The sequence below is a fragment of the Sus scrofa genome, chromosome 3 (genome assembly GCF_054392235.1).
Source record: "Sus scrofa isolate SSC_HxYL_T2T_F1_AM1 chromosome 3, Sscrofa_HxYL_maternal_Yorkshire_Landrace_v2.0, whole genome shotgun sequence".
In the NCBI taxonomy this organism is placed as follows: domain Eukaryota; kingdom Metazoa; phylum Chordata; class Mammalia; order Artiodactyla; family Suidae; genus Sus; species Sus scrofa.
Genome location: NC_139385.1, coordinates 55749617 through 55777169, shown reverse-complemented (window position 1 = coordinate 55777169; position 27553 = coordinate 55749617). Strand labels below are relative to the sequence as shown.

Genomic DNA, 27553 nt, shown 5'->3' with positions numbered 1-27553 from the left:
ATACTACAGACTGGCAAAAGACTGCCAATGACCAGAATGAAAAAAAACACAAGTTGGGCAAAGCTCTAGGCAACTGTCTGATAAACAACTGCTTTGAAAATTACTGTTTTAAATGGCAGAACCCTAAGGACCTTTAACAGACCGGTCCTTAATTTTTTTTATAACCTTGAAATAAAGTAAAGGTGGAGGAAGGAGCACAACTGAAGGTGCCAGAATTACATTGAAATTGTGCTCCAGGATCAGTGCTCCCAGACATGTACTTTCTTTTTTTGGCCATGACCTTGGGACTTAGAGCTTTGTAAGTTACTCATATAACTCCACCAGATTTGCTAGGTAGGTCAGAGGATACTCAGGTGGAGGTTAAGCCTCCAAAGATGACCCATACACAGCAATGATTTACAACCTCTGTGTTCTCACTATTCAGTGCCCAGCTTCTAGAGACGGGAAAAGGTGGGGAGAGCTCCAGAACATTCTAAGCCTGGCTGTGTTTCTGGTTGGAATTCTTTAATCCCACCACAACCCTGACAAGAGAGCAGACCTTAATCTCCCTTGGCACGACTGCTTAGTCTTGATCTTAAGCAGAATAATGAAATATCCCCAAATGTGCAGAGCAAATCTTATTAATGTCAAAACTAGATTATATACCATGAAGAAAGGCCAAAAATCAACTTACTTGAAAATAGGAAAGCTTCCAGGAGGCAAAGAGAAAACCCCTCACATCCTTTTCTACATTCTAAAACAGGAATATTCACGGAAATGAGCATTCACTGAACACCTACAGAGATCTACTCACATTCACACACGTTAACTCATTTAATTCCCGCTACCAGGTAGGTACTGATTGTTAACAATTTACATTCCTGAGAGCAAAGTCAGAGAGATCTGAAGTCGCTCAAGGTGACACTTGCAGTAAGTAGGAGTAAGGATTTGAATCCGAAGCAGTAGCCTTCCCTCTCCCCGGGGCCACAGCCGCGGTGCAGAAAACGCAGGAGGTCTGCCACGGGGAAATTAATGATCCACAGCTACCCAGTGGCTCTGCGCCACAACTGGGAGACAACCTGGTTCTCGTGACTTCTCAGTCTTACGGTTTTCATCCAAGTGCATGACTGCGGGAGCAAGGGGACCACGTGAGCCCTCTCCCTCCCCCGGCGAGGGACAGTGCCTGTCCGGCCAAGGGCAAGTCACAGGTGCGACAACGTGCCAGGACTGGATCCGGAGCCCCAGGGCGCCAGCTCCCCTGCAGCGTCAACAGGAGGAAGGGAGGGAGGGAACTCGGCCAGGTGTGGCCTCCGGATGCTGCAGGTCACAAGTGCGCGGAAAGTGCTGCTAGAGGTGCGGCCTGCTCCGTAAAGCTCAGCTCGCGAGGCGGTAACTATAACCTTGGTCTTGTCCTCTATGACCCCCGCGGTGAGGGTCCCCCGCCGCCCCCATCACTAGCCTACAGGGCCAGACGGTGCCACGGCTCCAGGGCAAGGCCGCAGGGAGCGGGCTGGCCCTTCCCACGTGGACAGGCTCCCCTCTGGGGGCGTGGCCTCCGGCGCCAGACAGGCCAATGAGTGCCGCCGTCGGGATCCCCCAGAGGGGCACGCCGGGCTGGCGGGGGCTGCGTCAGCCCGAGGGCGGGGCTCCTGGGCCGGCGCGAGGCGCGGTGGGTCACGCGGGGCGCGGCGCGGGCTATAAGTAGAGGCCGGCAGCGTGCGCCGCTAGATGATGGCTGCCGGCGCGCGCAGCATGCTTCTTTTGCTCGGTTGCTGAGGCGCCCGCGGCTGTTTCCCGGGTGGGCCTCCACCCCCGCCGAGCTTTCCCCGAGCCTCCGGGCCCGGGCAGTGTGCTCGCCGACCGCAGGTACGTGTGTCCGAGGCTCTAGCCCGCCGCCTGGACCTCTCCGTCTCCCGCTCAGCTCCTCGTTTCCTCTGGTGAGTGGCGGTGCCGCCTTAGAAAGGCTCTTTCTTCTCCCCGGGGCCCGGCGCGGACGCTGCGGCGCGGGGTCAGCCGGCTGGGCTGGTACCAGTGGCGGGGTTCTGCTTGCGTCGCTGCCTGCCTCCCTCCCCCACCCCCCCCACCCCGCCCGGCGGCTCCGCCGCCCGCGGGCCTTTTTGGCGGTCCCCGGGCGGCGCGCGCGGGAACAGCCCTTTTCCGGTTTTCGCGCGGAGGGCGCGCGCGGGCTGGCGGCGCGGGGCCCGGCCCGGGCTGGGCGCGCGCGGGCCGAGGTGGTCCCGGCGCCACGTGCCCGCCGCCGGCTGGTCCTGTTCGGGGCGGGGTCAGCGGATTGCAGGCTGTGGGCACGGCAGGGCCCCCCCCCAGCCTGCGTGAGCCCGCGTGGGGTGCGGAGCCAGCCCCCCAAGGACGCGCCGTTATTGTTACTTTCCCTCTTCTTCCAGGATGAACTTGCGTCCTTTCTCTTCTCCGCCATGGAATTCTGCTCCGTGCTTCTAGCCCTCCAGAGCCAAAGAAACCCCAGACAACAGATGCCCATACGCAGCGTATAGCAGTAACTCCCCAGCTCGGTTTCTGTGCCGTAGTTTACAGTATTTAATTTTATATAATATGTATTATTTATTAGAGCATTTTTGATACCTCATATTCTGTTTACACATCTCGAAAACCGCTCAGTAATTCTCTTGTTAAATTAAAGAACCACTACTCTAGAGAATGGCATCTACCGTGGCAACGCTGATCACCAGTACTATTGCTGCTTCTGGTCCATTGGTAGATTACCTATGGATGCTTATCCTGGGCTTCATCATTGCATTTGTCCTGGCCTTCTCCGTGGGAGCCAATGATGTAGCAAATTCTTTTGGTACGGCTGTGGGATCAGGTGTAGTGACCCTGAAGCAAGCCTGTATCCTAGCTAGTATCTTCGAAACAGTGGGCTCCGTCCTACTGGGGGCCAAAGTGAGCGAAACGATCCGGAAGGGCTTGATTGACGTGGAGATGTACAACGCGACCCAAGAGCTGCTGATGGCCGGCTCCGTCAGCGCGATGTTTGGTAAGTTCTTTTTCTGTATTGTCCTCTGAACGATGGCTGAGCACATTTCCTGTGGCGGGGTAGTTCTCTCCTTGTGCTCAGTCTTTCAGATTATTTTCTTAGGAATGCCCTGCGTACAAAATGTAATTTGGCAATTTTCTTCATAAAACTTGACCTGTTTCAGGTTCTGCTGTGTGGCAACTAGTGGCTTCGTTTTTGAAGCTTCCCATTTCTGGAACCCATTGTATTGTTGGTGCAACCATTGGTTTCTCCCTGGTGGCGAAAGGGCAGGAGGGTGTCAAGTGGTCTGAACTGATAAAAATTGGTATGTTTAATTCTAAGTGGTTTTTTATTCTTGTCATGTGACCATGGCATTGTGTTATGGGAGTATATGCTTTAAAATTGGAGGGATGGACTAAAGTAAATTTAAAGTGTGTTTTGGGGAAGTCTTTGGTGCAGCAGGTTAAGGAGCTGTTATTGTCACTATTGTGGTGTGGGTCCGATCCCTGGTCTGGGAACTTCTGCATGCCTAATGTCTCGGGCCCCCCAGAAAGTGTTGTTTGGTTCCTGATTTTCATTCGTTGACATGTTTTCTTAATGTGTTCTATTCTAGTGATGTCTTGGTTCGTCTCTCCGCTGCTTTCTGGTATTATGTCTGGAATTTTATTCTTCCTTGTTCGTGCATTCATCCTCCGTAAGGTAATATTTCTCTCCCACTTATGACCTTTCACAGGTTACACGCAATGATATTCAGACCCATAGCATTCTTGCAGATGTGATCAGTGTGTAGGTGTGTGACCTTGGGAAGTTAGAAAAATTCTTTGTTTTATACACCTGTTGTATGTTGAGTTTTATGAAAGAAGCAAGTTTTCAATATCCAAGAAGGCTTTTGGGAAGGAAAAATTGAATGAATATTACAGGGTGGCAAGAAATTGGATGGAGCTCCTATCTTGGCTCAGTGATTAACGAACCCGACTGGTATCCATGAGGATGCGGGTTCAATCCCTGGCTTCACTCCGTGGGTTAAAGATCTGGCACTGCCATGAGCTGTGATGTAGGTCGCAGACGCGGCTTGGATCCCCTGAGTTGCTGTGGCTGTGGTGTAGGCCAGAAGCTGCAGCTCTGATTTGACCCCTGGCCTGGGGACTTCCATATGCCTCAGGTGCAGCCCTAAAAAGACAAAAAACAAACAAAAACCAACCAAACAGAAAAAGAAATTGGAGAGACTGAGCGGGGGGAGGAGGGAGGGAGTGGGCTGGACCGGGGAGTCCGGGGTTAATAGATGCAGACTATATCATTTAGAATGGGTAAGCAGTGAGGTCCTACTGAATGGCACAGGGAACTATATCCAATTTCTTGGGGTAGAACGTGATGGAAGGTAATATGAGAAAAAGAATGTATATGTATGTATGGCTGGGTCACTTTGTCGTACAGTAGAAATTGGCACTCCGGAGTTCCCGTTGTGGCACAGCTGAAATGAATCCGATTAGTATCCATGAGGATGTGGGTTCAATCCCTGGCCTCGCTCAGTGGGTTAAGGATTTTTCGATGCCACAAGCTTTGGCGAATTCTTTTGGTACAGCTGTGGGTGTAGTGACCCTGAAGCAAGCCTGCATCCTAGCTAGTATCTTCAAAACAGTGGATGTGGTGTGGCTGTGGCCAAGACATCGGCCGGCAGCTGTAGCTCCAATTTGACTCCTAGCTTGGGAACATCCATATGCTGCGGTTCGGCCCTAAAAAGCAAAAAAAAAAAAAAAAAAAAAAAAAGAAAGATAGCACAACATTGTAAATCAGCTAAACTTTAAGAAAAATCATAAAAAAATTAAAGAGAATGAAAGCAGAAATATTAAGGAAGTGTATTTGGAGTGGCTTAGTCTGGCTGTCTGCAGATTACTATCTTAAACTACTGTCATGCAGGCCAGTTTGAATTGTAAGCTTGGGGTTCAACAAGTCCTGATGTCCCCATGTGGCTTTTTCTCAGTTAAAATGAGTAGTTTGGGTCTCTATGTAGTTATTTCTGTAGTGTTTATCAAAACCAACATATAAGCTTCTAGGTGGGGAATCTGTCTCTCACAATGGCTTGAGTCTAATTTCTCAGAATAGGTGAAAAAGGAACCAGTCAGGGTAATTTTTTTGGCTTGTTTTTTGTTTTGTTTTTTTCCTTTGGCAAAAAAAAAAAATTCCAGACAGCCATTTAATTTCCTGTCCACTTGAAAATCCCTTTTGTGGGACCCGTAGCATTTCTTTTATCAAGAAGCCTGATGTTGGCTCCAAAATAAATGCAGGCAACAAGGGATGTTGTCATTGGACTGAGTTACAGTAAGAATAAATGCACTCTTCTCAGGAAACCAAGTTGTCCTTTTCCTGAGGTGAATGGCTCTTAACGGTCCATTGTAAGTTTTTCAAAAGTTTCTAAACTGTAGAAATCTGAGTGAAGGGAGATAGGTAGCTTAATCCCAAGGGAAGAATGGATTCAGACCCACTTGTCTGGTCTAATTCTAAGCTTCTCTAGGGAAGGATTTGTACCTCTTTGTAAAAATTCTGTGACTGCTAAAGTGACCTACTAATCACTGGTTACCATGGCCTGAGTCTGGCAAAAGATAGCAGAGTAATACTCGGAAAACTTGAACCCTCTGTAGCTTGGTATAATTTGAGAGCAAACAGTTCATTGATAGTAACGGACTCAAAGTTTGGCCTTGTCTTCTAAGTAGGCAGGCACGATTAGCACTTACCCTCTCACTCCCCACAGCTGTGGCATATGATAATGATGCTTTAATTCGAGGCTTATTAGTCTTTAATTAGTAGTCTTATTAGTTTTTATTATTATTTATTAGTCTTATAGGTCTTTAATTACTAGTCTTTAGTTTTTAGTATTTTTAGAGCCTCATGGCTTGCTCCTTAGAGAACCAGGAGAGTTGATAGGATACCCTGTTATGGGTCCCTGCTCTCTAAAGGTTTACACTGGGTCTTTGTTGATTATGAGGAGGCAGATTATTCTGATTTTGGAGAGGCTTTGTGGTTCAAGCCCAAACTTATTTTCTGGAGGTTGAATGTTGGTGCTCTGAGGTGCAAAGAGGGATTTTTCAGGTGCACAGATCTCTCGTTTGGAGAATGCATGCCAGGCATTTTTATGAGAGCTGAAGTTGTCTTAACTTCCTAACTAGGGTTCCTTATGGGGTATGAGGTTGGACATGATCAAGAATGATTGAACTAGCATTTTAAACTATTCAGTATTGACCGCGAGGACTCCCTCTCCAGCAGCACAGACTATTGTATCCAGTCTACCAATAATAGGTGGATTTTGAAGTGATGAGTGAATATTTCTGGATACTGTTAGGTTTTAACTCTGAAGAAAACTCCTTTAGATTTGTAATCTGGGAATCCTGGCTGTTAAACTCTTAAGTATTTCATCATTAAGGTACTTTCCAGCTGAAGATATTGGAAATTAACTTTAAAATTAATTTTTAAAATTTTCAATTTTTGGGGCGCTCCCATTGTGGCTCAGCGGAAACCTGACTAGTATTAGTATCCATGAGGTTGCGGGTTCAATCCCTGGCCCCGCTCAGTGGATTAAGGATCCTGAGTTGCTGTGAGCTTTGGTGTAGGTTGCAGACGTGGCTCAGATCCTGCCTTGCTGTGGCTGTGGTGTAGGCGGGCAGCTGCAGCTCCGATTTGACCTTTAGCTTGGGAACTTCCATAGGCCACGGGTGTGATCCTAAAAAGCAAAAGAAAAACTTTTTTTTTTTTTCCAGTTTCCTGAATGTTCTGAGGGTGTTGGATGGTCTGGTAGAAAAACACAGAGTGGAGGTGAGGTACTTCTGCTAAGGATTGGGGACAATAAACTGGGCATAGAGAAAAGGGAGTTTTCCTTTTTTAATTCTAGTCAAAGAAAGTAGATCTTTCAGCATTCCTCCTTCTGTCAGGGGTTACATTAAATATATCTAGGGCATCTTTTCAAACTCACAGGAACCTTTTTCATTAGACAAGTTTACTGGAAAGTCCAGTGTAAAAAAAATCAACTATTCTGGTTGAAAATGGCTTATGAAGACCCCCTTTCCCATCCTACATAATCAGATGATAAGATAGTTCTGGGTAAAGTTTCAACTGTGCAGTGAACATTTCATAAAGATTTTAGCCCTTGTTACCTCTTGGGAGCGACAGGAGTTTGGAGGCAGTAAAAGGGAGAAGAGAAATCTCCCCATAATATCTAGAACCTGGTGGAGGGGGTGTTTTAGGTTCCTTGGAGAATTTCTTTAAGCCGCTGGTAGTTCTTAGATGAAAAACGTATATGTATGCCTCAGGTTCATGACCATACTGACCATCCTAGGGGCAGGATCCACATCTTTGAGTTACTGAGGGATGCTTAGGATTTTGTTTGGTTTTTGGCTGAAGTTCCTGGGTCAGGGATCAAACCTGTGCCGCAGCAGTGACCAGTCTGCTGCAGTGACAAAGCTGGATCCTCAACTAGCTGGGCCACAAGGGGGAACTCCGGGGATGCCTAGGTTTATTGGCTATTTTCGTTGGGGCTAATTCCCAGTCTGTAGCATTTTTTAAAAACTATGGATAGGGGAGCTAACATTCAGGGTGGTTTTCATCAAGGGCCCATCTCTGCTAATGGGGAATGGCACCTCTTGTTTTCTCTCCTTGACCTTAAGTCATTCTTGACCTCACTCTTTTGATGTATTGATGACTCTTTCCCTGTCTCTTCCTCCCTAAGATTTTTCCATTGGATTGTGGTCCAGGATGGCATTAAATGTTCAGGCTGAGGTCATCTTTATTTATTTGTCTTCTGTTTTTTCAGGGCCGCACCGGAGCATACGGAGGTTCCCAGGCTAGGGGTCTGATTGGAGCTGTTGCTGCTGGCCTGTGCTACAGCCACAGCCGCACCAGATCCAAGCCGTGCCTGTGACCTATATCACAGATCATGGCAATGCCAGATCCTTAACCCACTGAGCGAGGCCGGGGATCAAACCCGCAACCTCATGGTTCCTAGTTGGATTCATTTCCGCTGTGCCACGATGGGAACTCCTCGACATCTTTAAAATTCAGCCTTTCTGTGTATTTGGATCTGTGCCCTCCTTTTTAACTCTTGTTTCTAGTCACACTGGTCTCCTTGCTGGTCTTCAGACAATTCAGGTGTTCGCCTCAGGGTCTTTGTCCTTGCTGCTGTCTCTGGGATGTTCTGCCCTCCAGATGCTGCTCTGGCTGCTCTTTCTCACCCCCCTGGGTGTGTACATGGTTTATGGCTTGTTGACATAACACATTTGTGTCCTTGCTCCACTGATAGTCTGGACTCTCCCCTGCCCCCTCCATTAAAGGGTGCCTCCTTACCCTTTTCCTTCACAGCATTGTTCTGTACTGGAATGTCAATGCCAGTTCTGAGAGCAGAACTTTGTCTCATTCACTCCCACATTTTAGTGCCAGGAAAACTTGGCACAGTCTGTTGAATGAGGGGATGACGCAGGGTGTGATTGATTTTTATCTTAGCACTTTGGTAAATCATTAGATGTGGCATATTTATCAAGTGTCTAGATTAGATGGTGGTTGCTGGTATATTTTACTGTTTTATTCCTAAGAAATCATTGCAAGTATAAAGTCCAGTAAGAAATGTTGTATTATCTCCTAGTCAGTTTCTTGACATCTCTTACCAATGACTAGGATGTCTTCAGGTATGTACTCAGATGTACATCCGGACATCTGGTGCTTCAGAGCCCTGGGGACTGAAAACTGATGACTCAGGAGTCACTAGTATAGGTAGTCTTGTTAAAAATAACTGCAACACAAAATACCCCCCCAAACAAAGCCAAACACACACTTAAATTCAGATAGATGTAGAAGATGAGGTCAACCTTGGTAGGGAGTCTTCTAGGAGCAAAAGACCATTTGGCCTTACAAACTGCTATGGAGAGAGAGTTGCTATTGGCACTGTGCTGCCCTTCTGTAGGCTTCTGTGGAAATGGGTGAGGTTTTTAAGCCTTTGAGATACTGATCGTAATTGTGAGTAATGGTATTTTACAGGCAGATCCAGTTCCTAATGGGTTGCGAGCGTTGCCAGTGTTCTATGCCTGCACAGTTGGAATCAACCTCTTTTCCATCATGTATACCGGAGCACCTTGTAAGTATATGTTAAAATGTTTAAATGTGAATTTAAAGTTGTTTATAAAACTTACATTAAATGCACAATTTACCCCTTTTTGCTTTACAGGGCTGAAATCTCCTAGAAGGTGGCTGGCCTGCGCCCATTTCAGAAGGCTGCAGGCTAGTGTATGCTGAGTTAACCTAGATAGTTTTTCAACCAAAGAGACCTGCTCAGATTCTAAATCACTACAGACCTTTACTCTTTAGTCTTCACAGGATCCACCGATAATTTGATCTTCTCCCTCCCTCTCTCCTATCTATGCTAAAAATACTGGAATTGATGTTGACCTCAACTATTGACTGCTGAAGAGTCATTAGTTCTATTTGGTCTTCAATAATCAGTCATTTAGGACTGGTTTGCTGGATATTCTCATTTTTTTTCCTCTCCCAAGTGGAGCTACTTTTGTTTCTAAGTACTGCATTTACTCCCCCGAATCTGCTTGAATGAGAAGAGAAGAGTTGGGATGCTCTAAGTGCACTTGGAAGAAGAATTCATGCAGCTAAGAGGAAAACTAATTTGTGAGAATATAAAGATTGAAATGTTGGTTACTTTTATGTTGGGATGAAGGCAAAGCTTGGGTTAAATTATAATGTCTCATTTAGCAACTGGAAAAGATCGATAAACCTGTATTTTGACAGACAGGACCTGATCAGTTTTGCTGTCTAGGTTTGGCTTGATGATGGCCCTTTGAGCCACCAGGTCAGTGACTTTCAATCTTTGAGAGTTTTGATGCCTTGCAAGAAATACATTGGACATTGCTGCCCAGGACACACATGCTTATAGAGAGGGAGGGGAAGAGAGGGAAAGAAAGATGACTGGAATAGTATCTTAACCTTACTTATGTGCTATGCACTTATATTTTCAAATGTTCTTTGTAGCTCTTTAAAATGCTCATTGTGGCTCACTAAATTGATTTCATTTCCGAGGAATAGGTTGTAATATGCTTCATATATAAATCTCACTGAAGTGATAAGTCACTGACCAAAAATGGAGTTAGCTAAATAAGTATTTTTAACCCTGTTTTTATTCTTAGAACAATCAGGAAAGAAAATGGACAATTTTATGAGAATATTGATCTTATTTAGGGAATGCCAGACTCCTTAACAAATGGTACAGGCAAAAACAGCTTGTATGCTGCATTTCCATCCTGTTTTAATTTGGGTTCTTCATGCTAAAGCTAAAAAAGTGTAAGGCTCTAAGCACTGATGTTTTATGCGGTAGCAGCAAAGCTCATAGTTCAGTGAAATTAGAACTTAGGTTTCCGATCATTTTTTTTGGAAACGAACACATGGATATTTTTGTTTCATCCTCTTGTGGATCACTTACAAGAAGAACCAGTCTCATTTCCCCTTTTTGACTTGGAACGAAGGCAGATTTCAATTGTGATCGAGATTGATTGAATTTCATGTATATTTTAGTTTGTGTGACCAACTGCATGATTAGAATTGATAGCAGAAATTAAAATGGAAAGATTGAGTCAATCTAGAAGGGACCTCAGTTTGTATCTAATTTTTAAATATTAATCATTTCAAGGAGCAGGAGCATTTCCATTTTATAAGTAATTCCTAATAAGCAAAATAACCACAAGTAGCTAAGCTGTTCTTGGATAAAGCATAGGTCATTATAGCATTTTTTTAGGCTTAGAATAGGGTTATCTGGTGCTTTGCTTCTCTTGATGTAGGCTAGTGGCTAGGAGCCTGTTGGCGTTTAAGTCATGACCAGATGACTGGTTCGTGATCCCTGAGCCCCATGAGACGACGTAGGCAGGTATCTAAGATGTGACTGGTTAGTGCAATTACCACCATGCTTTTTTCCTTTTGTGAAAGCCCTTTGACCTGTTCTTATCTTTTGATTGATAATGTCTCAGTTTTCTGTATCTTAGTTTGATAAATGCCTCCCAGGAGATAGTCTTGCTCTAAAGGATTTCGCTAGTACAATGGATGTAATAACTTTTTACTACATCTCTATGAGAAATGTTTCTGGGGCACTTTGCTTTTTTAATGTTAAAATCCATGTGCAAACTGAAGTGGCCGCTCCCGTCTGATGGCTGGGGAGTGGAGCACTTGCATTTTGTTCACAGCTAGTTGCTGATCCTCTTCAGTGTAGTAGTAATCCTTGCTATTATTTTCTGAAGCCAAGAAAGGAAAAAGCCCAGTCTCTGAGGGAGCTTGGGCCAGACTGATATGGGTTTCAGATGCTATGGGATTTTTCTCCCAAATCTGTTTAGCCACTAGCACAGTCCTATGGACCGAAGGCTGGCAGCAGCTATGAAGGGTGATGGGCTGGCTGGCTTGGGGAACCCGAGTCCCCAGCGGAGGGTTTACACATTATTGCCGGGGGCAGTTGCCCTGGGGTTTTCAAGATGCACCATTTTATCTCCTAGTGCTGGGCTTTGACAAACTTCCTCTGTGGGGTACCATCCTCATCTCGGTGGGATGTGCAGTTTTCTGTGCCCTTATCGTCTGGTTCTTTGTATGTCCCAGGATGAAGAGAAAAATTGAACGTAAGTAACAAATTGTGGCAGAAAATTTTAACTAGTAATGTGCTGACATTTTGTTTAGTCATCTGTAAAAGTCCTCTAGATTGGCAAAGCCAGAAAATGCAAATGGAAATTTGAGGATACAGTTTTATTGTCCAGACTTTTTTCTTACTGACTTAAAAGGGCCTGAGACCTAGTTTTAAGGCATATTTGACCTTATGTGGGACCGCCAGACAAGCGAGGCATTTAATTTTTTTTTAACTGTACCTTGATCCCTTGCCAATGCCATGCTAGGTAGAGAAGTCATAGCCTACATTAGTTGAGAAAAATGAGGATACCCTAGTGAAAAATAAAAGGTAGGACAAAATACTTTCCCGGGAAACATTTACCAAAACTATTGCTGTGTGTAACATCAGATTCAGGTACTTTAGATTTGGTTAGTTCTCAGAATTGGAGCACCAATTCTAGACCATTACTACACTTAGTCCTGCAGTTACGATCAAATACGGGGTTTTGGTATCAGTCCTATTAAATCTTGTATTCCTTTCCTTACTGCTGGAGCTCTCTTGAAGTAATCTTTTCCTGCCCATTTCATCTACAAATGCTCAGGCAGTAGTTTAAGTTTGTTCTTTGAAGCGGAGGGGTGCGCAGGCTGCAGTGGCACCAGAGTGCTGTGTCATGCAGCCTCAGAGAGGCTCTGCGCTAGTCTGGCGGTGCAACGGGAACGAGGCTTTTAGGACTTGGTGACCTCATTTTTCCCTCAGTCGGGGAGAAGACGAGACAGCCAGAATGTTTTATATTCTGGCCTTCGCTGACTGGGAGGCCTGAATGAGCATGTAAGCAGACCGAGTTGGTATGAGAGAGCAGAAGACATTCCTACCTGGTCATGGAATTCAGAACCCTAAGGCACATGTCTTTGTTTTATAGAGGTGGAAATTGAAGCCACCTTTAGTTGTCTGTATTGAGCTGTGTCACTTTACTTGAACTCACGGACTGAAATTTAGGGGGCATTTAAAAAGAACAGCACTAGATGCAGGCCTCATTTTCCGTTATCTGTCAGCTCCATGCTTGAGCTACTTTCCACTAGGAAGGGGTCAGCAGGGAGGCTAAGAATGTTTTTCCTGTTTGTGAAGGGTTTTAAAGAACAAGAATTTACAGCAGAGCCCATGGAGCCTAAAATATTTTGCTCTCTGGCCCTCCACTGAACAAGCTTGCAACCCTTGATAACAGAGTGTCGTGCATGCGCACTGTGGGTTCCTTCCCAAGTGAGAAGAGGTATTACACATAGACAAGAAAGTTTTTCTGAATTTTCACTGTTTATAAAGTGGTCTTATTCTGAGATGGATTTTTTTTGTTGTTTTTTGAGGTGAGGGAAAGGAAATAATGGAGCATGTTAGTTTGGACAAAACCAAACAAAAACACCTTTCTTTTCTAGGAGAAATCAAGTGTAGTCCTTCTGAAAGCCCCTTAATGGAAAAAAAGAATAGCTTGAAGGAAGACCATGAAGAAACAAAGATTTCTCTTAGTGATCTTGAAACCAGGAACCCCGTTGCTGAGGTGGGGTCTGCCCCTGGACCCCTCCGGGCTGTGGTGGAAGAGAGAACAGTCTCCTTCAAACTGGGAGACCTAGAGGAAGCTCCAGAGCGAGAGAGGCTTCCCAGCGTGGGCCTGAAGGAGGAGACCAGCATAGATGGTGCGGTGAACGGTGAGCGGCCCCTCCTGGGTGGGGAAGGTCAGTTGCCCTTGTTAACCCCTGGTACTGCTGGGGAGGCTCACTAATGGCCTTGCCGTTGAGTGTTACCCTTGGTCTTCAGGTGCGGTGCAGTTACCCAATGGGAACCTTGTTCAGTTCAATCAAGCTGTCAGTAACCAGATCAACTCCAGCGGCCACTATCAGTATCACACCGTGCATAAGGATTCCGGCTTATACAAAGAGCTGCTTCACAAATTACATCTTGCCAAGGTGGGGGACTGCATGGGCGACTCTGGTGACAAACCCTTGAGGCGCAATAATAGCTATACTTCCTACACCATGGCAATTTGTGGCATGCCTCTGGATTCATTCCGTGCCAAAGAAGGAGAACAGAAAGGTGAAGAGATGGAGAAGCTGACGTGGCCCAATGCAGACAGCAAGAAGCGAATTCGAATGGACAGTTACACCAGCTATTGCAACGCTGTGTCTGATATTCACTCTGCCTCTGAGATAGACATGAGTGTCAAGGCAGAGATGGGTCTGGGCGACAGGAAAGGAAGTGCCAGTTCTCTCGAGGAATGGTATGACCAGGATAAGCCAGAAGTGTCCCTCCTCTTCCAGTTCCTACAGATCCTCACAGCCTGCTTTGGGTCATTCGCCCATGGTGGCAATGACGTCAGGTCAGTCCATTGTGATTGTTGGCATTGCTTGTTCTATTCTCATACTGCCTTTTCCTTTTATAAGGTTCTGCTTGTGGCGATGGTGCTCTTGCCACCCATGGGACACCTAATAGAGTGGGGGGGATGAGGTGATAGCAATTATTGATTTAATAAAATAGGAAGAAATTTTTTTTCTTTAGAGAGAGCACAAAGAATAGGTTTATCTCTCTGTAGATGATAAATACCTTTCACAGAGAAGCCTTTTACTGAGAGGGGGTCCAGTTATTGGATAGTAATTACTGCCTCACAGATTGAACCTGTAGGTGGTTAATCCCAGTTCTGTGGTTTGGAAACTGTCCATAGGAACCCAGGATCTGCTTTAGGTGACCTGCAGGAAGACAGGCCATCAGATTGCCTGGCAGGCCCCTCTGAGAAAAGCTTTCATGTTCTTCTATTGTGTATGCTGGGGTTCCATTTATTTTCTTTTGAAGAAGGAGCTGTTTGCTAATGAAAGGTTTGCTTTAGACAACTTAGTCATTTAACAAGTAGGATATTGCCACAATCTAGTTATGCCTGAAGAATTATCTTTGCCTTTCTTTTTTCTTTTCAGCAATGCCATCGGTCCTCTGGTTGCTTTGTATCTGGTTTACGATACGGGAGACGTTTCTTCAAAAGTAGCAACACCAATATGGCTTCTGCTCTATGGTGGTGTTGGTATCTGCATTGGTCTGTGGGTTTGGGGAAGGAGAGTTATCCAGACCATGGGCAAAGATCTGACGCCAATCACACCCTCTAGGTAAGTTAGTAAAGTAAATGTTAGGTTACTCCTCATTTTCTTAAGATGCTGTGCAGTGCTACCACACACATTCTTCAACGCTGGATCCTTAACCCACTGAGCGAGGCATGGGATTGAACCTGCATCCTCATGGATACTAGTCAGGTTTGTAACCACTGAGCCACAATGGGAACTCCGCAAGTTACTCTTTAGTATAAGTTGTGATGTTCTCTTGGTTGGTTTTTACTTATTGTCTGGCCCTTAAACATAAGGTTTTCTCTGTTCCACTCCAGTGGACTCTTGAGAAAGATTATGTGGTAAGACTATATAGCTATGTGTGCTTAACATTTATTTTTCTTTATGGAACTAACTGATGTTTACTAAATTCTTCAAAATACAAGTTCAAACTTTAATAATGATCTTCCAGAAAACCTCAAAGTCTCACATTCAAATATGGAAAAAGAGAAGAGGAATCTCATGGCCTGATTTAGAGTAGATTTCAGGAGTTAAAGCAGACGAAAAATGGGGGTTTTGTCCCAGGTAGAGGACAAGATCAACGCAAGATTGCATGAACTTTGAGTAGTGAAGCTTACCAAAATTTCAGTTCTATTCTTGACAAGTGATCTTTTTTGTGTCTACAGCGGCTTCAGTATTGAATTGGCATCTGCCCTCACTGTAGTAATTGCATCAAATATTGGCCTACCCATCAGTACAACACATTGTAAAGTAAGTGTGATGTAAAGGTACCATGTCTTTGGAATGGTTTGAATAGATAGTTAGAGGGCTTTTTGTTTCGGCCTTTGATTCTTGGTTTAGAAAGCTTTATGCAGAGTTTACAAGTTTAGGACAAGTGACTCTAAGAAAGTAAAAGTACATTCTGCAGTTTCTTTTCTCTATTACTTTTATTGAAGCAGATGATGTATTTCCTGCCCGAAGGATGCAATAGTTCTTTTATGTAGGGGTAGCAAGTCTGTGAGGCTTGTTGGGCTGTTGAAGGGCTGTTTATTTAAAAGAAGCATATATTTAGAGCCTCTTGTGGAAATGTACTGAATCCTAAGGTTTCTTGATGACCATTGAGTAACTATAGGGAAAAGAAGAAACTGGCTTCTTGAAGGGTTCATCACGGAGCCTTTGGGTCGTCCGTTGTCTTCCAGAGAGTTCTATTAGGGGTAATATCAGCCTTCCTCTAGAATCTTTGGGAAACCTAAAACCTAAAAGAATCCATTAATTACTAAAGCAGTTTATTATTGTTAATGTAGTTAGTTAAATTCCAGCAGCTCAGATGGGAAAGGTTTTCTTTTCCTACTGTGTTTTTATTTATTTAATTAATTTTTGTCTTTTGTCTTTTTAGGGCAACACCCATGGCATATGGAGGTTCCCAGGCTAAGGGCTGAATCGGAGCTGTAGTCACCGGCCTGCACCACAGCCACAGCAATGCTAGATCTGAGCTGCGTCTGCGACCTACACCACAGCTCACAACGCCGGATCCTTAACCACTGAGCGATGCCAGGGATGGAACCGCAACCTCATGGTTCCTGGTTGGATTTGTTCCTCTGTGCCACGACGGGAACTCCCTACTGTGTATTTAGCACAGACTGAATGATTGGATTTTATGTTGCCTTCATCTTCCCATGAGTAACCTCCTTAACCTGTTACACACCAGCCTTCATGGATCAGTGCCGCGGTATGGGCTCCTTACTTAGCAAGGTCATGGGTCTGTTTAGCAAAATAACCACTGGGACTTCGGTAACCAGCCTCCTTGTGGGTTGTTTCTTCCTACAGGTGGGCTCTGTTGTCTCCGTTGGCTGGCTTCGATCCAAAAAGGCTGTTGACTGGCGACTCTTCCGCAACATTTTTATGGCCTGGTTTGTCACAGTCCCCATTTCTGGTGTTATCAGTGCTGCTATTATGGCAGTCTTCAAATATGTCATCCTCAGGGCTGTTTGAGATGAAAATTTGTATCCATGCTTGGGACCACCTTACACATTCCTGCTCCTTGGAAGAATGATTACAGTGTTACAGAAGACTGACAACAGTCTTTTTGAAGTTTGGGAGCTGTGGGAGGGAAGTGTTACTTGTGCTATAATTGCTTTTGTGCTAAATATGACTTGTCTCAAAATTAGCTATGTAAAATAGCCAGGTTTCCGCTGGTTCCTGTTGAGGTCCCTTTTCCTTCTGGGCTGTGAATTCCTGTACATATTTCTCTACTTTTTGTATCAGGCTTCAATTCCATTATGTTTTAATGTTGTCTCTGAAGATAGCTTGTGATTTTTTTTTTTTTTTTTTTTTTTTTGAGCACCCATTCAGAGCCATTTGACAGTGTGCTCTGCTTTGTTGGTTTCACCAGCTTCTGCCCTAACACACAGGGACTTAATAAAAACCATAACTGACGCTTCCCTTGTAGTCTCTTAGAGAAATGTAGTCATTTGTACCCTGCCCTCCTGTTGGAAGTGGCAGGTGCTATTGGCATATGTGGGAATTTCTTAGAGGGACAAGGTTCTTAGGACACAAGTGAGTTAGTAGTCACTTCTTTGCAAGCAATTCATCGACTATTATTGCTGAGAAGAAGCAGGAAGAAAAATCCTTCTGGCAGTCTGGATTATTTCTTTAATAAAGATTTCTAGCAGTGTGGGTGGATGAATGCAGTGGACTATGAACTTTGGGTGAGTTAAATGGGACAGCCTTTCATGTTCATCTGTCTACCTCTTAACTGAATAAAAAAAAAGGCTACAGTTTTTAGAAAACTTGTTCTTGTGTTTTTTGTTCAGATTTGAAGCATCTGGGCTCCTGATCAGTTAGCTGTATGCCATTCTTAGGAGAATGTGATCATCTTAACAAATGAAGAATTGCTCTCTGGCTTAAAGTTCCCCACTCCTCCCTGGTACTTTTCTTGTGATCCCAGGATACACATGAAATTACTCTACGAGGACTGTTGTATTAGTTTGGTATTATTATTTTTTTTTAATAGCACAGTTTAGACATTTTCACATTATTTTTTTTAGGGCTGCACCTGTGGCATATGGAGGTTCCCAGGTTGGGGGTCTAATTGGAACTACAGCCGCTGGCCTGTGCCACAGCCGTAGCAGTGTAGGATCTGAGTCACTTTTGCGAACTACACCACAGCTTACTGCAATGCTGGATCCTTAACCTACCAAGTGAGGCCAGGGATCAAACCCACAACCTCATGGTTCCTAGTCAGATTCCGCTGTGCCACGATGGGAAATCCGAAGTCTTCCTATTTGAATGGCCTATTTTGTTTTATTCCAGATGCTTATTTAGATGATACCTAAATTTGCTATTAACAAAGTAACAAAGATTGCTAGAATGAGGGTTATGTGTGTAGTATGTATAGCTTAGCTTTACTTAAAAGATTCTCAGGGAGTTCCCGTTGTGGCGCAGTGGTTAATGAATCCAACTAGGAACCATGAGGTTGTGGGTTCGGTCCCTGCCCTTGCTCAGTGGGTTAAGGATCCGGCGTTGCCGTGAGCTGTGATGTAGGCTGCAGACGCAGCTCGGATCCCGCGTTGCTGTGGCTCTTGCATAGGCCGGTGGCTACAGCTCCGATTCGACCCCTAACCTGGGAACCTCCATATGTCGTGGAAGCGGCCCAAGAAATAGCAAAAAGAAAAAAAAAAAGATTCTCAGGAGTTCCCATTGAGGGTAAGTGAGTTAGGAACCCTGTGTAGTCTCTGAGGATGCAGGTTAAATCCCTGGCCTTGGTTGGCGATGTGGCTGGATCCCTAGTGTTGCTGTAGCTGTGGGGGAAGAAAGTTCTCAGTGTTGGGTTCTTTAGTCTTGACCCATTATTTTACTTAACTTGATCAGACCAGCATCACCTTGTAAGCTAGGTTGATGGGTCCAGGGTTAGTTTTAGGAAGATGCATTTTATTTTTTTTATTTTTTAATTTTTGGTCTTTTTGCTATTTCTTTGGGCCGCTCCTGCGGCATATGGAGGTTCCCAGGCTAGGGGTCGAATTGGAGCTGTAGCCACTGGCCTACACCAGAGCCACAGCAACGTGGGATCCGAGCCGCGTCTGCAACCTACACCACAGCTCATGGCAACGCCGGATCGTTAACCCACTGAGCAAGGGCAGGGACCAAACCTGAAACCTCATGGTTCCTAGTCGGATTCGTTAACCACTGTGCCACGACGGGAACTCCGGAAGATGCATTTTAGAAGCCAGACTGTAACGAGGATAAGGCCTGACCTGTGCCTGAGAAATTACACCACTGTTAGAGTAAACGCTTTGGAGTCGCTCAGTAAATGTTCACCATTTCGTGTCTGGCACTAGGCACTGCACTAAACTATTTAATGTACGTTTAGTCAAGACCTTTGACAGTATGTCTTGGTGTTATTTTGCAGATGATGAAACTGGCCTAGAGAACATCTCTATCTTCCTCAATATTGGGTTAGAGAATGAAAATTGTAGCCCCAGGCTGACCGAAAGTAGCCTCATGACTTTGAGGAAGAAGGGGCCTAGGGTAGGGTAAAAGGGAACCTAGCAGTGAGCTCTGAGCTTAGGGTTCAGCCGGAGTCCCTTTGAGTTTTGGTGCAGGCTTCCTCTCGTGGTGCCATATGACACACTAACCTAGATCCTCTCTGCCCTGTGATTTTAAGTGGAGAAGAGTAGCCCCTTCCTTGGCTCAGGTGAGGGCAGCTGAGGAAGAACCTGAACCAAGGCTGTGTTTAAGAGGAGCACCTAGATCTGGGAAGAAGGAACCCCCCAGAGCTAGTAAGAGACCAGAAGGGGTTTGTATTTCCATATATAGCAGCATCTACCACTGTCCTGTCCTGTGAGAACTCTGGCCTGTTTTTCTTGAGCATAGATGTTGCCTTTTTTTTTTCCCCCTGAAAGGTGCCCCCCTCCACCTATTATTTTCATCCAGGTTGTATGTATGCACATCAAGGATTCACATGATTTGAGCAAGGCTTATAAAGAAACAGGTCTCCCACCACCAGTTTTGCCTTTCCTGAGGCAACCACTTTTTTTTTTTTTTTTTTTTTTTTCCTTTTTAGGGGCTGTACCTGTGGCATATGGAAGTTCCCAGGCCAGGGGTTGAATCAGAGCTACAGCTGCCAGCCTACAGCACAGCCACAGCCACGCGGGATCTGAGCTGTGTCTTCGACTTACACCACACCTCGTGGCAACGCTGGATCGTTAACGCACTGAGCGAGGCCAGGGATCTACAACCTCATGGTTCCTAGTCAGGCTTGTTTCTGCTGCACCACGATGGGAACTCCTTTTGGTATTTGTATTACTACTTGGCCCTTTGGTTTTTGGCTCTTGACATCCCTTAGTGAAAAATTATCTTTAGTCCCAGGGTCTTGGAATAACCTCCAATCTTTGCTGTATAACTGAGTCTTCATTTTGGTAAGATCAAAATTGAGCATCTTTTAAAAGTATCAGTGATGGGAATTCCTGTCATGGCTCAGTGGTTAACGAATCCGACTAGGAACCATGAGGTTGCAGGTTCGATCCCTGCCTTTGCTCAGTGGGTTAAAGATCCAGCATTGCTGTGAGCTGTGGTGTAGGTTGCAGACACAGCTTGGATCCCGCGTTGCTGTGGCTCTGGCGTAGGCAGGCGGCTACAGCTCGGATTCGACCCCTAGCCTGGGAACCTCCAAATGCCGGGGGAGTAGCCCAAGAAGTGGCAAAAAGCCAAAAAGCCAAAAAAAAAAAAAAAGTATCTGTGAGCTGCTGAGGTTTAGAGGGTGATGACTGTGTTCCCTAGAGGAAGCTGTCTGCCCCGTCCCCCCCACTCCCACCCATTCCCACTCCTTTTGCATCCGGTGCTTGTGACCAGCCATCCCCACGCTCTCCACCAGTTGTCTAATTTCCTTTTAGGATTCTCAAGCAGCAGGAAGTTTCCCAAAGTTTCACATTTGCATCCTAAAATTTCCCCCCACTGTTCTGGGGATTTTTTTTTGCCCTCTTTATTGAATTTCCTATTTCCTATAGGCAGTGTTTTTGTTTTTCTTGCTTTATCCCCTTATTTGGAGTGAGGACCCACAGCCTCAGCTTCCTGAGGAAGATGACTGCTCAGTGGCTCTGTGGGGGAAGAGGGCCCTGTGCATTTTATTTTAGTTTCCCTGTTTTTAGGACCTGTTCTTGCTATTGGGCATGGCTCCAGAATGTGCACATTCATTACCATTTTTTTGATAAATAACCCAAGTCCCCCTAGTAACACAGTTCAAATTTCAGTTGCCATAGTATATTAACTGAGTAATTGCGTAAAGCACAGACTTTTTGTAAGGATTGATTGTGTGGCATATGGAAGTTCCCAGGCTAGGGGTCGAATTGAAGGTGCAGCTGCCAGCTTACGCCACAGCCATGGCAATGCCTGACCCACTGAACAAGGCCAGGGATTGAACCTGCATCCTTATGGATTCTAGTTGGGTTCGTGACTGTTCAGCCACAACGAGAACTCCAAAGCACAAACTTCAATGGTCCACATGTCCCATTTACAAAGGAACAGATGCACATCGCCCCAGTGAATGGCCTCAGGTCACTCTTCTCAAAGCTTTTTGGAGTCTGGTTGCTGGGTAGCTGTTGCTCAGTTCCCTCATAGACAGCAGAGCTTTTTTGGTAGTGATCCCAGTTGTAGATATGGTGGGCTGTTAGCACTGCTGTTGGATTAGATTCCAGATCCTCTTGAGGGCTTGAAGGAAAGTGTGAAAACTTGTCTTTTAACTTCAATCCCAACTTTCATTGATCCAGCCAATGGAGAGAGAGGTTATTTCACCTTTTAACAGATTTGGACAGGCTATATTGATGCTACAGCCATTTTGCCATTGCTTCAGCTGAGCTTTGGAAGAAATTGAAAGCACTGTGGCAGAAAGTAGCAGTGATTTGGTGTGGCAGAAACTTACTACACTGCAGATAACTGCAGGATTCAAATGGGGCATGAATCAAGTTGTATTTGGACGTGGGAGGGTTGCCGCTGCTAGATTCTGGACAGGCAGCCAAAGGCACTTAATGAAGCTGACCTTGTTCGCATAAATGAGGGAAGTGATGCAGATGTCTTAGAGGAAGTGTCACCGGCCTGGCCAGATCCTCGCAGGAGGGGACTTCCTGGAGATGTTTCTCAGCAGTGAAGAACAGGTTAAATGTTGGAAACAGATCCCCAAACACTTTAATCTCACTATTTCTAGTGTGCTAAATAGTTTTACTGTTTTTTTTTTTTTCTTCCCCATTTCTGTATACTGTCAGTTTTTAATGTTTAAAGAACACTTTTTTTTTTTTTTTTTTTTTTTTTTTTGCTTCCTTTTGCAGCATCAGAAGTTCCTGGGCCAAGGATGCAACCTGCACTACAGCAGTGACCTGAGCCACAGCAGTGACAATACCAGATCCTTAACCGCTAGGCCACCAGGGAACTCCTTGAGAACACATTTTAAAGTTCCCCGGACATCTATACTTCCTCCTGTTGATTATTAGATCACTTTACACGGTTTCAGCTTGCCTGGTCATTTTTATGCACCTGTTGCTCCTGTGGAAAGTGAGGGCTGCCCATATGTTCCTTGCCCCCAACTCTGCCATTTATAAAATAAAATAAATGGGGCCCCATTACATCCTTTATAAAATAACTTCCAGCTTAATGCAGCTGGAAGACAGATCCCTGACTACAGCATGGGGCAAAAGATCTGGGGGCTTAGGTGCCACTGCTTTAAAAATAAGTAATTATGGAGATTCTCAAATATACATGAAAATAGAAGAGTATCATGAACCTGTGTGTCCTGTACCCATTATCCAGTTTCAGGAACAGCATTCTGCTGTTTCATCTTTTCCTCACAAACTGAAAGGTTTTTTGTTTTTTGGTCCTTTTAGGGCCACATCCGAGGCATATGAAAGTTCCCAAGCAATGGGTTGAGTAGCAGCTTCGGCTGCCTTCCTATGCCACAGCCACAGCAATGTGGGGTCCTTATGATCCAAGCCTTCTCTGTGACCTACACCACAGCTCACGGCAACGCCAGATCCTTAACCCACTGAGCAGGGTGACTAACTCCAGTTCCTCATGGATACTAGTTGGGTTTGTTACCGCTCAGCCACAAGGGGAACTCCTAAAAGTTTTTTACTGGAGTATTTTCAAGCAAATTTCAAACATCATGTCATGTCACTTTGGGATAGGTCTAAGGCATAGTGGTTTTGGAGTTCCCATCGTGGCGCAGCGGAAACAATCTTACTAGGAACCATGAGGTTTCAGATTCAATCCCTGGCCTTGCTCAGTAGGTTAAGGATCTGGCATTGCCCTGAGCTGTGGTGTAGTTTGCAGACGCAGCTCGGATCTGGTGTTTCTGTGACTGTGGTGTAGGCCAGTGGCTGTAGCTAGGATTCAACCCCTAGCCTGGGAACCTCCATATGCCACGGGTGCGGCCCTAAATAGACAAAAGACCAAAAAAAAAAAAAAAGCATAGTGGTTTTTTTTTTTTTTTTATTATAGTTGTTTTACAGGTGTGTTTTTAAATGTCCCCACCACGTACCTTAACTACTTAGACTTTCAGTCTTTCTGCTTTTAAGCCCCTTCACAGATTTTCCTTGCGGGACCTTGTTCTCCAATCCTGAGCCTTTAGTAGCCAGTTAGCTTCAAACTCTGATTTTCACATCTGTTTCCACCAACATCCGGCTTCTACAAATCTGTGGATTTGTCTCAAAATTGTGTCTCTGCATTGTCCCTTATGGCCATTTTATTAGTGTTTAAGAGGGAGCGAAGGCAAAGGTTTCAATCTGTCTTTACTTAGGGATTCTTGTCTAATTGATATTTTAGTAATTCTTTTTAAAAAGTGAAAAATTTTCAACAGTAAACCTGCAAATGAACATTTGTATTTTATTTTATATTTTCTTTTTCTTTTTTGGCCACCCTGAGGTAATATAGAGTTCCTGGGCTAGAGATCAAATCCAAGCCATTGTTGTGACCTATGGGGCTCAGATCCCTGGCTTGGCAACTCCATTAGCCACGGGGCAGCCAAAGAAGAAAAAACAAACAAACAAAAACCCAAACATACAGAAAACATACAGAAAAACAAAAGAAAAAGCAAAGATAACTATCAGACAAGATAGGGCACATTCAAGGTGGCATGGCAGTAGACCAAAGGCAATGATAGCCTTTGTTAGTTTGCATATTTTGTGGTATTCTCCTGCCCCCTCCCCCTGCCCCAACACACACACACACACACACACACACACACACACACACACACACACACTCGTGGAATATTTCTCTTTTTGAGAGATTAAGTTGTTTAAGCCTTGGTGTCTAGAAGTTAGCCAGTATCATTCACAGGATAAACAGGTCAATGTTGAGTCACCTGATTAAACTATAATATAGTAGCTGAGAATTAGATAAGTGTTACACAATCATGCAGTTGTTTACTTGCGAGTTGCCATAACCTTTGCAAGCTGGGCTAAGCTCTAGGCTAAGCCAGTGTTCTCAATAGTTCATTTCCTGACTGGCAGGAAATAAAACGATTTGCTCCACCTGTTCACCTTCAGGCAACATAAAGTTGCTTAGAGACCAAAGGTAACAGTTAAGACACTTGCTCATTAAAAGCTGGGCTGTGGAAGTTCCTGTCGTGGTGCACTGGAAACCAATCTGACTAGAAATATGAGGTTGTGGGTTTGATCCCCGGCCTCACTCAGTGGGTTAAGGATCCAGCGGCGTTGCCGTGAGCTGTGGTGTAGGTCGAAGATGCGGCTCGGATCTGGTGTTACTGTGGCTGTGGTGTAGGCCAGCAGCTATAGCTCTGATTAGACCCCTAGCCTGGGAACCTCCATATGCTGCAGGCGCGGCTGTAGAAGGACAAAAGACAAAAAAAAAAAAAAAAAAAAAAAAAAAAAGCTGGGCTGTGGAGTTCTCTTGTGGCACAGGGGGTTAAAGACCCAGTGTTTTCACTTCTGTGGCTCAGGTTGCTGCTGTGGTGCAGGTTTGATCCCGGGTCTGGGAACTTTGTTATGTTGTGGGCACGTGCACCGCCCTTCCAAAAAAAAAAAAAAAAAAAAAAAAAAAAAGGAAAAGCCGAGTTGTGGTGTTCTCTCTAGAACCTTATGGTATGAGGACACCTGGTCCATGAAAACCCTTTCTCCACCGTGTGTGTGTGCGCAGACCATTAGATCTGAAGATTTGCAAAGATTTTAACTGTCAGTGGTTTTTTTCTTGCCTCACATGGAAATCTTGTTTGGTGCTCCAGCTTTCAATAAGGTCAACCCCTGCCCCATGGTGTGAAAGTTGTGTCTCTTTAACATTTTTCTCTGCCTTTGTCTTTGCTTCTACTTAAAAGAGATTTAAATTCTGGAACCATCCATTGAGATCCATTGAAATCGGAGAAGGGACAGTGAGCTGGAGATTGCCTAGGTGCTTATACCAAACTGTTACTTTTGTGACAAATGGAGACTTTTGAGACTTTATTCATAGATTGTTTTAAATACTAAAATAAAACACTAGAGCTGCTTGTTGGCAGTGGCCGTTGCCTTTGTAAAGACTGGGATCCTTGAGAGATTAATGCACACCCCTTTTGCTGCATTCAGAAGTGCTGCTGGGTTTCATCTCAGCTGAACATACTATGGTGCAGTGAGAATGCTACTTATTAAAGGGAGCATGATGTTTATTTTCTGGGGACTGCTGACATTAGAGCAAGGTCTCCCCTCCCAGAGTATTCTAACTGAAGACCTAGATAGCAGGTTTCTACTTCCCATTCACTCTATTTCTAGAAGCAGGCAAATGTTCTCTAATTGCAGGCTTGGGCTGAATGCCTCAGCAGTGTTTCCCGCTGTGCTAATTGGAAAAATATAATTTTCAACTAACTGCGTCCTGCTTTGCAAAATAACGGTTGGCAGTCGAGTTGTCAGTTTGGTTCCTAAAGTGAAATAGTGCTTTTTTAGTTTAGCACTGAGGATAACGGAGCTTTGGAAATCCCAGGGCAAGGACCATTAGAGATCAAATTTCAGCCCCTAAGATCCAAGAGCCTATTGATTTGATGTCTTTTTCTAGGAACCTTTATTAGATTTAACTTCAATTAAAAATTTTAGGGGGCCAGATTCTGGGAATGTTAGTCAATATTACCCATTAGTTGGACAGTCATATGACGGGCCTTGTGTGTACCTTATTGATTTGGAAGGGAGGTAGTTTTCCTTGAGCTAAGGTCTTGCCTTCTGGCCAGCTCTCCATCAGGTAAATATGGTTGGCCTTGCCAGTTTTTTGGAAATACTGTCAGCTTGTGACTATAGCGGTGTGACACCTGGTTAGAATCTCTGTGTCTTTTAGAGTGGTTCTGTCGTGTTCCATATGAAATCACTGACTACTCTAGAGAAAGGCTTCAAATTCAAAGTTGCCATTGGACTCAGAGATCTTAAAGGCAGTGATTACCTCCTATGTGCTGAATGGCGTGGTGGTTACAAACATAAGCTTCAGAGCCAGACTTCTCATTCCAACTCTACCATCTATGTATCTTGGAGGTCATTTAATCTTTCTAAGCTTCAGTTCCCTTGTCTAGAGATTGGTGATAATAATAATACTTATGTCATAGGATTTTTGTGAGGATTGAATAAAATAATACATGGACGGAGTTCCCGTCATGGCTCAGTGGTTAACGAATCCAACTAGGAGCCATGAGGTTGCGGGTTTGATCCCTTAACCCACTTGCTCAGTGGGTTAAGGATCTGGTGTTGCCGTGAGCTATGGTATAGGTCGCAGATGCGGCTCTTATTCAGTGTTGCTGTGGCTCTGGCGTAGGCCAGCAGCTACAGCTCTGATTAGACACCCAGCCTGGGAACCTCCATATGCTGCGAGAGCGGCCCAAGAAATGGCAAAGACAAAAAAAACCCAAAAAACAAAAAACATGGAAATTGTGCTGTGCCTGGCATTTTGTAGGTACTTCTTGAATAGTGTTTATTAATGGGTCTCTTCCTCTAAGTAAATATATGTAACTTTTCTTGACATGGTAATGTTTAACTTGACATTGATCCATTTAGACACCTTTCCTTGACTGTTGGGTGACTTTTTAAATAATTTTCTTTGGAGTTCCCATCATGGCTCAGCGGTTAACAAACCTGGCTAGCATCCATGAGGATGTGGGTTCGATCCTTGGCCTTGCTCAGTGGGTTAAGGATCTGGCAATGCCATGAGCTGTGGTATAGGTTGCAGATGTGTTTGGATCCCAAGTTGCTGTGGCTGTGGTGTAGGCCGGCAGCTGTAGCTCCGATTTGACCCCTAGCCTGGGAACTTCCATATGCCACGTGTTCAGCCCTAAAAAGACAAAAAATAAGAAATTAAAAAATTGGAAACATAATTTTCTTTAACTGTACCTTTATGTATTAAATCTGAAATGAAGATTTCATTTTGGTGGATTGCTTTTGGAGAAAAGCGTATTAAGTCCCTGTACAAGTTAGGATGTGGTTAAATTGTGAGTGACAGAAAAGTTTATTTCTGCCCCCAAGTGAAAGAAGCCCAGGGGCTGTTACATTGGCTCTGTGGTCACCAGGGTACAAAGACAGGCTCTTTCTATCTTGTTTTATCTTCGACACATGATTATTGATCACCTTAAGACCCAAGAACACACAGATATTAATTGTCGCATTATTGGTAATATTATTATTATTATTATTGTCTTTTTAGGACTGCACCTGCGGCATATGGAACTTCCCAGGCTAGGGGTTGAGTTGGAGCTGTATATGCTGACATGTGCCACAGCCACAGCAACGTCAGATCTGAGCCCCATCTGTGACCTACGGCACAGCCATGGCAACACCGGATTCTTAACCCACTTAGCAAGGCCAGGGATCGAAACTGCATCCTCATGGATACTACTCAGAGTTCATTTCTGCTGAGCCACAATGGGAACTCCTCTTG

At 44.7% G+C, this 27553-nt stretch overlaps 1 protein-coding gene across 10 annotated transcripts; it reads left to right on the top strand.

The window, feature by feature from the left end:
* The first annotated feature begins 1705 nt into the window (after positions 1–1705).
* SLC20A1 (solute carrier family 20 member 1) lies at positions 1706–17457 on the top strand. 10 transcript variants are annotated; one of them, XM_085016048.1, is made up of 12 exons: positions 1706–1916; positions 2382–2989; positions 3153–3293; positions 3582–3667; positions 8987–9083; positions 9174–9232; positions 11491–11610; positions 13022–13291; positions 13401–13959; positions 14549–14734; positions 15355–15439; positions 16496–17457. In XM_085016048.1, the coding sequence occupies exons 7-12, from the start codon at positions 11592–11594 to the stop codon at positions 16658–16660; spliced, it is 1284 nt and encodes a 427-aa protein (XP_084872174.1). In that variant the 5' UTR covers positions 1706–1916; positions 2382–2989; positions 3153–3293; positions 3582–3667; positions 8987–9083; positions 9174–9232; positions 11491–11591; the 3' UTR covers positions 16661–17457. The 10 variants fall into 10 exon arrangements, with proteins under 10 accessions (XP_084872174.1, XP_084872172.1, XP_084872170.1 ...); XM_085016046.1 differs by having other exon boundaries at positions 13022–13318; XM_085016044.1 differs by having other exon boundaries at positions 9174–9625.
* Positions 17458–27553: the final 10096 nt, after the last annotated feature.